At 37.6% G+C, this 14,196-nt stretch overlaps 1 protein-coding gene across 1 annotated transcript in view; it reads right to left on the reverse strand.

Moving 5' to 3' along the window:
* Positions 1 to 2,518: 2,518 nt before the first annotated feature.
* Btla (B and T lymphocyte associated) overlaps positions 2,519 to 14,196 on the reverse strand; it is a 32,712-nt gene continuing 21,034 nt past the window's right edge. Inside the window, exons 3-6 of the mRNA XM_005386387.2 lie at positions 11,087 to 11,122; positions 9,602 to 9,745; positions 7,824 to 7,870; positions 2,519 to 3,858 (exon numbers count right to left, since the gene is read on the reverse strand). Coding sequence (XP_005386444.1) covers positions 3,583 to 3,858; positions 7,824 to 7,870; positions 9,602 to 9,745; positions 11,087 to 11,122 — 503 coding nt within the window. The 3' untranslated portion in view covers positions 2,519 to 3,582. The remainder of the gene's footprint in view (positions 3,859 to 7,823; positions 7,871 to 9,601; positions 9,746 to 11,086; positions 11,123 to 14,196) is intronic.

Here is a 14,196-nt window from a genome sequence, read left to right on the forward strand (position 1 = left end):
TTTCAGTTCTCATATTCTCAAGTGCAGCACAAACTTCTATAAAATAGTTATGTTTTCTTTTTCACTTGCCATTTTTACTTTCTGGGTGGGTGGTGAGGCCCTTCCTGTACCTATGTTAAAGAGAACTTTCCAAATCAGTCTTTTCTACACCTGTATCTTGGTTTCCTACCACTCTTGCTAAGAGAGATAATTTCATTACTAACATGTTCCTAGAGATTCCTATACTTCTGCTTTGAGAGCTATCTTTTGAGCAGCAGGGAGCAGGTGACTTATTTCATGAATATAATAACTTATTCATTCAACATAATTATTTTAATATGCCATGCACTGGCCTATGAAATTAAAGAGCAATGTAACAGAATCTTCACTCATAAGAAGCACAGAGTCTACTGTGGAAACAAAGATAACAACAGGTAAGTGCTATGATTACCATGAAATAAGCCATATTATACTTTGGAAGAAAACACTTGCAAAGGATTTACCTGATGAAAGATTATAATCCAAATTAGACAGAGAACTCTTAAAAATTCAATAAGAAAATGAATAATGAAATTTTAAAAGGGCAAAAGATCTGAACAGGCATTTCACCCAAAAAGATACAGAAATGGAAAATAAGCCTATGAAAATATGATTAACATCATCTGTCATTAGGGAATTTCAAACTAAAGCAAACAATAAAATAGCACTAAACACTTACTAGAACAGAAAAATTCCAACACAGCAAACACTAAATACTGGCTAGGATGTGAAGCAACAGGGACTTTCATTTATTGCTCGTGGGAATTTAAAATAGTACAATCACTGTGAAATATACTTTGAAGATTTCTTACAAAACTAAACATCCTTTCACCATACTGTCTAGAAATTACCTACCTTCGCATTTACCAAATGAGCTCAAAATTCATATCCACACAGAAATTTACACACGAGTGTTTACAGTAACTTCAAAATCACCAAAATGTGGAAAGATCCAGGATGTCTTTCAGTAGGTAAATGAATAATAAACTGTGACACATCCGACTAATGAAATGTTATTGAACATAAAGAGAAAAGAGCTATAAGCAATGGAAAAATGTGAAGAAATTTAATGTGTGTAACTGCACTACAAAAGCCAATCTAAAACCCTGCATGGGCTCTGAGCCCAGCAATATCACATTCTGGAAAAGACAAGATAGGATTAAATAATAAACAGATGATTCCTGGGTCCCAGGAATTTGGAGGAAGGGAGAAATGAATAACAGGAGCACAGAAGGTTTTTCCAAGCAGTAAAACTGTTCTGTATGTCACTATAATGGTGGATGTAGGTCATTGTATATGTCAGAACCCCGACTGACAGCACCACACGCAAATCCCGAGGCAAGTTAATATCAGACTGATTTAAAGTAAGGTTTAATAACTTTCCTTTCACATTGGAAATAACCAACAAGGTGACAACTTATGAAGAATCATTAAATTGTTTGCCATCTATAAATTAATAAATTAATCATGGAAATATTACTGAATAGATTTATTTGGGGAAATAGCATCTGTATCTATGACAGTCTTTATTAAGAAGAAAGGAAAACATGAATGACATGATTTTTACAAGTTTTGTACAAACATGATGAATCATTGATAGAGGTGAAATTATTATCAATATTATCTTTTACTACAAGACATGTTAAGCAGTTCCAAACACAGTAGACAGAAATAGTTTCTTTTAAATTAGAGACCATTATGAAAGTACTGCTCACTTTGGTGTGTTTATCTAATCAGGGGACAGCTACACACTTCCTCCCATAGTTCCTGTTTCTATTTTTAAAAATACACCAAGCAGCGCTTCTGATAGCTCTTTTACATAACTTGCTCACAGATGAAGCTTGGTTGAACAAGCCTACCTAGAATCCGTTGCTTTAAAATTCTAGGTGTAATGATGCTGACTTGATAACAGTGATTCAAAAGCAACATCCGCAGCTCCAAATCCAAGAAACTAAAACGTAATGTGAGCATTACATAAGAGAAGCTTCACACCAAAACCTTATTTTTGGCAGGTGTGTGTGCATTGTCTACTCACACTCTTATTCTCACTATTTCTCACTCTCTTCTTTAAATGACTCATTTATTCCAGTATTTCGCATTTCCCAAGCAAACAAAATAGAATGTGAATTTGATCAGTTTCTCATGTACCGTTTGAGTAAATCATCTACTCCCTCTGTACACTAACACACACACGCACTTGCACACTCACAGATGACATTCATCTGTTCAGCAGCTCCTGTATTTCTTCACAGTGGGTCCTAACTTTTGTGCTTTGCTTCATATGAAGACAACTGCATTATTTAGCAGCAGCACCTGAGAACACTAGCCTCAAGCTCTTAAATAAAGCTGTAGGTTATATTTGAAATAATTAGACTCAAGTACTCCAGAAATTCAGAGAATCTAAAACTATCTCTTAAGTGGCTGCAACCTCAGATTTTATTTTATTTTATTTTATTTTATTTTATTTTATTTGCAGTACTGGGGATCAAACTCGTGACCTTGTGCTTGCCAGGCAGGAGCCTATGCCACTGCGCTATATCCCCAGCCCCAACCTCAGTATTTTAAAATGAATAATTATCAAATTGTAAAGCTTCACTACACTTGATTTGCTCTGGTTTCTTATAAAAACAAGGGACAGCTGTCTTTTAAAGTATGTGGTCCCCTATTGATCAACTAAATAGTCTGAACTCTTTTCCATTTCTTTCATTGTCCTTTTAATTTATTTTCAGGTCAAACATGAGGCAGTTTAAAAGTTGAATCTGTACATGCCCAATAATACCTATTCTCCTTGGTTTGCATGTGTATTTGGATGTCCACAAAGATACTCACTCAGCAGCATTATGACACATTTTGGTCTATGTCACCCAAATACTGAGTCACATCTCTGCTCATAAATCCACTTTACATCGTTTACTCCATTACTAACTATATTTGCTTTCCAATCTAACAGGATAGGTATAAGTGTTTGTTTGTCAGGTGTGGGAAACCTCTAGTCCACATCCAGTCAGTGCATTCTATAGAGGTACTCTGATGTATCTGCACCTGTTATTCTTCCCATCCTTTTCTTATACAAGTTTATAATTTTTCTTTATATCTAAGAAACACTAGCCTGAGAATGACATAGAAAGTTTTCTCCTCATGGAAGATTGGGAACTTACAATCATTACTGTGTCTACAATTAGTCAAATTAAGACATTCATTATTTTTCAAGAGTGTGTAGTGAACCGATCAAGATAACACAAACCTCTCTTTCCTATGGGTCTCTCTGGTAGCTCCAAAGGAAACATGGAGTTTATATATTAGGTAAAATCTAACTAACATTAAATATTCTAGAGAAAACAACTTTGTTGGCCAATGCTATGGTATAGAAGTTCCCTAAAGAAGTTTTCAGGAGAAATTTTCATTACATGCCCTTTGGACCCTTAAGATCCAAGCACCAACAAGAGCCACTTTAAAGTGAAAATCCTCCAAGTTGAGGCATATTATTGGATGTCCTGTTCGGGTCAGACAGTGGTGTTGACACGCTGATCCTTCAGTGGTCCCCACCTGGTAACAAGACCAAACTTAACTCCTCACACATATAGCTGCATATTCCGTCGGGGTTTCTTTCACATTTCTTGCCTGTCTTGTATTCATTCTGATAATGGAATGGTTCAGGGAAGCATAAACAACGGCCTGTTTGTTTTCCTCCAAGTGTCGATTAGAATAAACTTCAGCCCCTTCTTCTGTCCTGAACCAAGGGTCATTGTCATAAATTTCAGCTTCTGATGGTGGTGTTTGGGAATTCTGCCTGGTACTCGCTTCCGTTTGCTCACTCCTAAAGGGCTGGATGACATCAACCTATAAGAAAAAAACAGATGTGATAATATATATTCATCAGCAAACTGTGAAAGGCCAAATGGTGTCATATAGTGAAAGAAATAACCTACGTTCTTCACAGATGCTGCCAATATTTACATATTTAGCAGACTCTTGATTATTAAAGGATGAACATTTTAGGGACCAGTGTATTCTTCCAAATAGTTATTTTATGCTTTATTAGGAATCATTCTTGAAGTCATACAGCATTTTTTTCAGTGTTGAGGAATGAACCCAGGGTCTTCACACTGTACCTCCTTTTTTGACAAAATTTCCTCAACACATAAATTTGGTCAGGCTAGGCTCAAATTTGCAATCCTCCTACCTCACCTCCCCAGATTGCTGGGATTATAGGCACATGCAACCATGCGTGGCTGAGATCACAGAACATTTTTCATTTGCTCTTCAAGATTTAAAAAAAAAAAAAAAAACAGCTGAAATTAAAGGGAAAAGAAAAAAACAGCACAGGAAAATCTCAGGCATCTTAGAATCCAGTTGGGTATGAAATGTATTGTGGAATAAAAAGAAACTAAGTATAAAAGAGAAGATACCCCCTATTATATTATCCAAGGTTAATTATGATTTGAGTCGTCAGATTGGAATATTGGTGTCAGTTTTAGAGTTGTATGGCTTAGATAAAGTTCTAAAATATCATTCTAATTTTTATTGTTACCGCAAGAATATTTGTACACTCTCAAGGAGGGTCAAATATCTAAGTGAACTTATGGCAACTAAAAATAAAATGTTTTCTATCAGTTGTTGGGCATTCCTAGCTGTACAAAAGATCTCCTCGGTAAAAATGAAGATATCATGTTAATGCTAGGGGTTATTCTTTCAATTTTTAAATCTCAATTTTGCTAGTCAATTTATGTTCTTAAAATTTGACCTGCCTCCCTTAAGTTATGAGGTCCGTAATCTTTGATAGCCCCCATAACCTTGTTTTGTCCTCTGTAATTTGTATTATAATATAATACGTGCAGCAGGATGTATAGTACATTTCAGCAGAGTTCTACCATACAAATGTGTCTGGCCCTATGCTAAGAAGTTAGGTAGTTACTGAGACACTACTTTCCTGTAATGAAGTAACCACTTAGCGTTAACGGTAAGGCCAATAATGGAAAGAAGCAAAGTTTGCTTCGCTAAGATGCAAAGTACGCTACCTCCACATAATAAAACCTGGCAAGTTATCACACAATACACTGAGGACTGTCAAGCGACCTGATAGACAGCTGGAGGTCTTCAATATATCAACAAGATTCCTGTCAGACTTTTCAACCTGTGTAAACCTGTCAATTCAGTTACTTGGTCCCTTTCTCCCAAGAAAACTGGCTCATTTCCACAGACAACTCTGTTGGAATGAACATAGTACTCTGCCTCTGAAATTCCTGTAACAACCCATCAAGGCCGTGGGTGCTACAAGACTGTTGCGCCATGATGTGGTAAATAGAGAAGACAGACAGAAACAGAGAACCCCTAACCAGCCTATGGTACTCTACTGTTTACAAAGCACTTTTAAAAAAACAATTAGAGGGGCTGGGGATTTAGCTCAGCGGCAAAAGCGCCTGCCTGGCAAGCGCAAGGTCGTGAGCTCGGTTCCCGGTACCGGAGAAAAACCAAAAAAAAAAAAAAAGAAAGAGTAAAAAAACAATTAGAGAGATAAAATCCACCCTTTTAATGCATAATTGAGAGTATTTCAGTGCACAGGTACTTTTGTACTCTCCCAAAATCATTTTGGAAAAAGATCAGAACTTTAGTTTTCATTTTTACTGATCAAATAAAAATCAAAATGGTTGCAGAATGGTCAAAGAGAAAGCAAGACTCTTTCCGTAAGCCTTAGAGGTTTGCTGAAAGGCATGAGTTGCTGTTTACTGCCTCAAGAACTGAAAATGAAACAATTTTTGGTACTTTGTCAATATTCTGTGGGCCTGAAAAAACTGCAGAGTTTGTCAACAGTCCGTCCTTGGCACGGATATTTCAATGGACTTGTAACCACACTGATCTGAGGTCGTTTCCCATGAGCCCACTGAAGCTTTACTTATCTCCAAAAACTGCTAAACTATGTGTTGCCTCTTCTGCTTTTTGTTATAAAGCTTGGATCCTGCCCCATCTCATGGGAACACTTGTCAGGTTCTTAAACTAAACATGTGTACCCTGGTTTGCAAATATCTTTTGCACCCAAGTAAAATTGTCTTTGCTTTCATTTTAAACTTGTTCATAATTTGTGGCTCACAGTATCCACCAGGTTTATAACAGTTCCCTTCTCTACTTTGGATTTTTCCCGGCTCCTTTAATAACTTCCTTCTTAAGAAATATTTAGTCCCAGGAACCTATAGTATCTGTTTATTATTTTCTGAAATGTTAAACACATCAAATGGGGAAAATACTTCAAATTCCTATCAATAAAAGAATACCTTAAGACAAATTTCCCAAATAGCTACACGTATAGAAAACCCCTTATGAATTCAACTACAAATCATAATTTTCTTAGCTTACACAGGAAAAAATATGATTGCAGCTTAACTCACTTCAGTTTTACTTGCAGAGTAAATTGCTTAGATTATCAGTTTAGTTTCATATTTTACAGACCTGATTGTGACAAAATAGATTTTTTTTTTAAATTGCCATTTACTTAGGAATAATGAAAATAGTATTTAAGAAAATTTCCCTATTTGGGAAGACAAGGCCTGAACACAGAACATAGTGGCTATTGGTCTTACCATCTTAATGTATGTTACCAAGATGAATGTCTTTGCCTTGGTTTAAAATTTGACAGCTCAGTGGGGAATGTTGAAGGACATTTAATATTAAATGTGGAATTATTGGCAATATATGCCTATGGAATTTCTGGAACATTCTAGAAGCTTACTTTCTCTTCACCTGTAGTGTTCCTTTCTGAAACACACACACACCCCAAATTCTTCATAGTGCCTCATTTGTGACTATTTTTAAGGAGTTTCAAGGTTTTTTTCACAAATATATTGCCTCATTTTTCATTCTTCCCTTAGCTCAAATAGCCATACAACTTATTCTCTAAGTAAGTTGTATTTAGAGAATAAGTTCTGAAAAAGAAAGAAAAGGCCTGAACTTATTCTCTAAATCTTATAGGCAAAATTGCCTCCCAAATGTCCTCTCCTAGGGCCAGTGATACGGCTCAGCATCACAGTGCCTGCCTGGCAAGCGAGAGGTCACAAGTTTGATTCCTGGTACCAAAAACGAAGGTGAATATCCTCTCCTTCATCTTCTTCCTTGATGTACTCACATACACTAGCAAGGACTTTGATTAATTACTAAGCCTGGGCTCATGCTTCTTTATATGCTCATACGTTTTATGAATAAATTTCATATTATGATTGTGTTATGATTTAGTGTGATAAATGACCCATCAGTGAGATTATTTATGGATTCATTCTTTCATTCTAACTTCTTTCCAAAAGACTTTCAGATGCTTTTTTTTGTTTTTGGTTTTTTGTTTTTTGCTTTTTTAAGACTGGGTTTCACTATGCAGTTCTGGCTGGACTTGAACTTTGTAGCCCAGGCTGGCCTCAAACTCACAGTGATCCTCCTCCCTCAGCCTCCCAGGGGCTGGGCGTGCACCACCACGCCCAGCAGGTGCTTCTGTGAGAATAAAAAATAGCTAAAGTCACATAACAGGCAAGAGCTGAGCCTCTAGACTTCTCTGTTTCACTCTAGGTTGCCTCCCATGCCCTAAGAACTATTGTTGCATTTTTAAAAACTGAATATCATCTCTTTCTGCCTCTCTCTCTCTCTCTGTCTATCTATCTATGTATCTATCTATCTATAATCTAGTGATCTAGCTAGCTAGCTAGCTATCCAGGTATCATACTTAGAACAGTGCCTGGATCATGGCAAGTATATAAACTGCTGAAAAACACATAAGTGTGGTGTAACACAAATTGTATCTGTCTTAACAGATACATCAAACATACCAGGTTAATTTCCCTTTCTGCCATATCAGAAGGTTTCTTTCTTTTCCCTGGAAGATAAAAAGAAAAGTGAGCAAAATGAGTAAAGAAAGTAAATGCAAGCCACCTTCCCGCTCCCACTCACCTACCTCCCTGCGTGCCGGCAACAGTGTCATTCATTTTGACTTCCCGATTTGCCTTGGCTATTATGTCAGGCACACTTCATTTGGCAAGAATTCATGTTGCCCGCTTCCCCCCCCAGCACTTCCCACAACACAGAGCTCTGTGTCAGCTCCAACAGGAAGAGCCAGATTCTAGTACTTCACTTTGAAAAAGTTGAAAGTCTTTGCTCTGGGGACATTTCATATACTTAATACTGTAAATATTCCTATCTTGTCACCCACAGAGCTGGAACCTCCTACTACCCAGCTTCACTTCGGATATGGTAAATCAAAGAATTTATCACTGCCTCTTTTTTTCTGAAGTTCCAAGAGAAGTTCTAGCAGCCTCAAGAAGATAATGAGAGGCTGGGGATTTAGCTCAGTGGCACAGCGCCTGCCTGGCAAGCGCAAGGTCATGAGTTCGATTCCAGGTGCCAGAAAAAAAAACAACAACAAAAAGAAGATAATGAAATCTGCAGACCAACCACGGAATGAGCCCTAGAGTCCCAAGGGAGAGTTGGGGTAGACAGGATTCTTCAGAAACATTAGAGGATCTGGACTCTGGATTTCTTTCCTCCTAAACACCAGAAGCACTTCTGCCCAGGTAAAGCTTTCTCCTGTCGAAAATGAAAAATACTTGCTATCCCAAGCTCACTTTCTATAGCTACACTGTATCTGATGTTGTGGGGGGAAAAAGCATGAGAAGGTAGGGGAGAGGAAGAAAAAGGAAAGATAGAAAAATGAAGTGGACATGACCAGAGATAGAGCAGAGTTCTTTATGTATCTCTTTCTGTGTTTAAGAGTTGGGTGGTGAAGAAATATTTACAAAAGTAGAAAGGAATTGTTTTCAAAATATTGCATCTCTCCCATCATAGCCAAACTCACATTTTCCAAATGAAGTATTTTTCTCTTTCAAACTTTTATGTTAATTACCACCTACTTGCTGTACATAATGATTAGATTCCATGTAGGGAGTTGGTACATGTACACGATACATTTATTTCTTTGACGTCCCCTTCCTCTGTCCCCCTCTCCTCTCTCCCTCCACCTCTTACTTTCCCTCCCATTTGCAAAAGACCTGTTTCCTATTATCTTTCATTTCAAATGCAATATTGTTGAGTGAGGGTTCAGTTCAAGAATGTGTTTATGGCGGAAGGACAAAGCATACACAAATGCGAGTTCCCTCTGGGGACACTGGTTCTTTATTTAGACAAGAGTGGGTGTGACTGGAATTATGCAGTATTTGTGAGAAAGAAGGTGGGATACACTAATTTAGACGCACTGGACTGAGAGATTATTTCAACTTCTCTTCCAACTCTGCTAAAGTTTAGACGAGCTCTTCCTCATACAAACCTACAAGTGACACAAATAAATCGGGAAAGTTTGGTCTGGATGCCCTCCTAATCACAGCCCCAGGTGGGGCACTGAGCCGTGGGAAACATGCCTCCTATGACCAGAGAGAGCCCAAATCAGTTCTTGTAGGCCTTTCAGTGAAAACATGAGTAGTCTCCTAGGAAATCATTATTCAAGGTTTATCATAGAAGATGGCAGAGGCAACAAAAGCAACTTAAAATCTTCCAGTCTCAGAAAAAAGAATCGCAAATATGTGATCCAGAGGGACAGAGGGAAAACAGAACCCACCTTGGTGCCTTCTCAGGCAGCAGAACAGGCAAAAACAGGCAATGACAAGCAGAGGAGCTCCCCCCAAAGGAAGCAAATTGTAGAGGAGCCATAGCCCTTCCGCCATCTCTTCTTTGGAGGGTGGTCCTGAGGCACTGGTTGCATCTGGAATTTAGTTAATGCTAAAAACAGTCAGGAAATCTGAGCTATATTCGGATCAGCAACATCCTTCTGCATTGTCAGAACCTGAACAAAGAAAATTTCAGGCTGGTGCTTCTGTTCCCCTTTGGAGGCCTCACTGCCCTCAAACACCTTTTTATCTTTTGCAAAACTCTTTCATTTTTCAAGGTTAATCTGTCGAACAATCTCCATAACAGCCCTTAAAAAGTACTTCACCAAGCCCTTTCTCTTTCTCTAACAATATCTAGCTTACTGCTCATATTTACCACCTGGAGAAATGAGAGAAGTCATTAGCTTTATCCTCTCCCGTGACTTAAGAAGAGTGTTATTGGTCCAAGAATTTCCCAAAGTCCAACATCTGCAGAGTAGCAGTTGGGATTCCACTAACGTGTTTCCCACAGTAAATTCACACTAACTGCCCTTTCTTTGTCTCCTAATTCATTGGTATCTCCAAGTACTAGACACTTATGCTTTCCCCAGATATTTCTTCCCTGGCATACAGTTACTGTTGATTGCTACTGGTCAGGGTTAATATGCATTAAGGCCCTATTTATTCACAGTTGGTTGCAATTTATATCTACCATATGAGAAATCTTAGTAGAACAAAAGTAACCTCTTTTTTGAAACCAAAAAGACAAACTAGAAAATATCAGAATGCATCCCACGTACTAGAGCAGTGATTCTCAAATGGAACGGTTTTGCCCTCCCACATCCCCTCTTCAGGTAACAAGTGGTAACGTCTGGATGTTTCTGATTGTCACAAAGTAGGTGGGGAGGGAGGCTGTCACATTGTGAGTGCAGGTCCAAACATCTTACACTCTCTCCTCACTGCAACAAAGAATTATCCAGCCCAAAAGGTCCATAGAGAGAAACCCCATCAGAAGTACGGCCCTGTGGAACTTTAAAAAAATGTGTACGTATTATGGATTATGATGTAAGCTCTATTTTTTATTTTGGGCTGCTGTTAAACAGAATGAAAAGTATGAAGTAAAGCATTCTGTTATAACTCATATGATTTCTTTCCCTAGATACATCATTTTGGGGGTAAAAATGGTCACAGGCAATGGAAGCTGGAGATATAGTGGCGATATAGTAGGGTAATTCAGAGTAGTGACAAATGCCATACTGTTCGTGCTGCAGCTGCTTGGGTAGGAGACAAACCATTGAGTAGCAGACACACACAGCTGTCTGGGGGAGGGATTTCGATAGCGAACAACAGATAATCTAATACAAACAAATCTTCCCAATTGAGAAAAAACTAATTTGTATTATTTCTGTATCCAGTAAACAACCCTGTTAATTTTATGTGATTAGTTTGGTACTTACTTATGAGAGAGTGTTCTGAATTATTCTGAGCCTGTTCTGAAATAGAAAAACAATATTAAGAACTGAAATTGTTTGAAAAAACAGTGAGGACGTAAACTCAGGTAGTGCTAAAGGCAGAGTCCCTCTTGGAGAGGACTCCAGGGTTTGCACGCTAATAGGGAATCCAGTAATCCAGCCCAATTCGGTTTGCATAATTCGTGGGTCATTGCTTTGAAGTGTTGGAACCTGAAGTAAATCCTTGAGTTAGTTTCAGGCTTAAAGAAAGACTAAAAATACAACATAACCTTCATACGTCTGCTTTGATTCCTTCTGCCTCTGCCACCTGCAATAACAAACACATATTCAGCAGGTGCTCCAAAGGAGTGGAGAAGGCCACAAGAAAAGGATGTTGTTGGTGACATTCCAGGAGCTCATCTGCAACAGACTGTGTGTCTCACTCCACACCAACAAAGACTACGTCACCATTGTGAAATTCCTAATCAGAGACTGAACAGGGGCAGGTTGAGAATACATTGCAGGCCAGCGTGTGTTCCAGTGACTGTTCTCCAGTTTTGTCAACCTTTCCTTGAGGTTGCTTTGTTTTACACAGTGCTTTCTTCATTCCAGGAGATCGCTGCTTTCCCAAGGGCATCTGAGGCTCTACCCTCTCATACACCTACTCTTATACAAACCAATTCTTATGACCATCAAAGAAGAATCAGATACAAAACCAAAAAATCCTAATATTCCTTTAAAAAGATAGTTCAGATGGAGAAAATAAAATATTTCTTTCCGTATCCAAATTTTATGTATGAAAATCGGGGTCCTTAAACATAATTCTGGAGCATATTTTTCACCCCACCCTTATTTCACTGAGCGCTCTCAAATTCAAGGAAAGGAATGTTTCTTTGACCTTTTCACCATTTCACTGAAAGAAAACCCACACCCAGTTTAAATTTAGGCTGATTTCTAAATAATTTATTTGACTTTTGCAAGAGAAACAAGGACAGCTCAAAGAAATGTGATACAACTCCCACTTTCCAGGACATTATAATCTCTTATGAAATTTCAAAGACATTTCCACATGTTACTACAGTGAAAGGAAATATGTATGTTAAATGAAAGGTACAAATCTTGAATGGCATAAAAACTGGTGGAAATCCCTTCCCGTAGGGTGAATGTCTTCCTTGAGAACTTGGATAATGAGCTAGACTTGAAAGAAGGGATAGGATTTTGATACGTGGAGACAGATGAATGGATGCCCTGCAAGTGGAGAAAATGGTACCAGAAGAGTCATGGTAAAGACGTAGCAATGATAAGCAGCACTGTTAGGTTGGAGTTGACAGGTTCTATGTGGAATCCAGCAGCAACCCAGAAAAGTAGATGGTGATGAACTGTGGGAACTATGAATGCTGCTTGGCAAACATGATCCCCATCTTGTGAACAATAAAGACGCTTTCTAGCAAATTCAATAGCAGAGTAACGTTATGGAAAAAGTATTTTAGGCGAGTACATAATATACAAGAAAGATCACTGAACTAAAATGGTAAATGCTACAGATAAGAGGGCTAGTCATACCATTAACTGGAATCATTGAGAAAGGTCTGAGATGCTCATGAATACTATCATTGGGAACATGCCACAGGGTGGGAGGTTGTTGACAGGCAGGAACAGAGAGCCAAAGCTGACACCTGGGGAATTCCCAGTGGAAGTCAAAAGCAAGAATTTACAAGGTGATCATTACGAAAGGGCCTAGTAAAAAGGGTAGCAGCGTAGGAAATTGGGAAACTAAGAGTAGAAATCATCAAAAGGAAAACAAGGCCCGTCATGAAGTCTTTTATTTTTTAACTCTTAGACTTTTTCACTACTTCATTCTTCATACTCTTCGTAACAACAAAAAATAACTCCTTAGAACATAGGATGTAGCAGGAAATGCTTTTCTGTCTGGGTTCTGCTATGTAGGATTACGATCTGGGGGTTCATCTATGTTGTGGCATGTATCAATACTTCGTTCCTCTTTACGCCTGCATAATATTCTGCTCTGTGGCTGTACTACATTTCTTTTGTCCATTCAGCAGGTGATAAGCATGTAAGTTATTTTTACTTTGGGACTATTATAAATATTACTATTATAAACAGATATAAATTTGGTGTGGAAATATATTTTATTTTATTTAGAAATTTTAAATTAGTTCATGTTTGCCATAGATAATATTCACATTCCTTGTGAGGAGTTGGTACATGTACTTAACACAGCTTAATTCTTTTTGAAGCCCTTTCCCTCCCCTGCCTCCCCTTCCAAGCTGAGAAAGATCTATCTCCCTACTTCCTGTTATCTTAGTTTCACCTGGGTATTCACTGAGCTATGCCATTCTTGGTTCTGTGGCAACGAGGTTATGAAGAATTTTCAGACTGTTTTCCAGAGCAACCACTCCAGTTTATATTTCAATAGGCAATGTAAGAGTTTTAAAATTTCTCTAGGTACTTGCTAAAACTTTTTTAAATTTTCATTTTTTGTTTAAATTCTGGTCATCCTACTGAAACTGCAGTAGTATCTATCTTGTTGTAGTGTAGATTTGGCTTGCATTGAGCACTTTTTAATTTTCCATTGGATATCTGTATATCTTTAATGGAATGTCTATTCCAATCCTCTACTTATTTTTTAATAGGGTTGATTGCCTATTTGTGCTTAATTGTAGGAGTTTGTTATATATTCTAGGCTATGGTCTGATTTGCAAATATCTTCTCATGTTCTGTAGATTGTCTTTTTACTGTCTTGATAGTATCCTTTAATATAGAAGAGTTCTTAATTTTTGATGCCTAATTCATCTGTTTTTGTTGTGATTTATCATTTTATAATCATATCTAGGAAATTATGAGTAAATCCAAGGTCAAAAAATATATAGTTTTATATATAGGTTTATAATTCTATGCAGATATAGTTTTTAGTTCTTATATTTTTATTTTAAAGAGAACAAAACAAAATTTCAAAACAAGATAATTGCATATTGTCACCTTTAAATTAGTTACTCAGAGTACATACAAGATAGCAGCATTTAATTGTCCAAACAATATTAGCATAAACCTTTCTTTTCAATGAACAAGAACTTACTAGTATAACTATCTTAAAA

This window comes from Chinchilla lanigera, unplaced genomic scaffold, assembly GCF_000276665.1.
Source record: "Chinchilla lanigera isolate Chin_1 unplaced genomic scaffold, ChiLan1.0 scaffold00026, whole genome shotgun sequence".
NCBI classification, from domain to species: domain Eukaryota; kingdom Metazoa; phylum Chordata; class Mammalia; order Rodentia; family Chinchillidae; genus Chinchilla; species Chinchilla lanigera.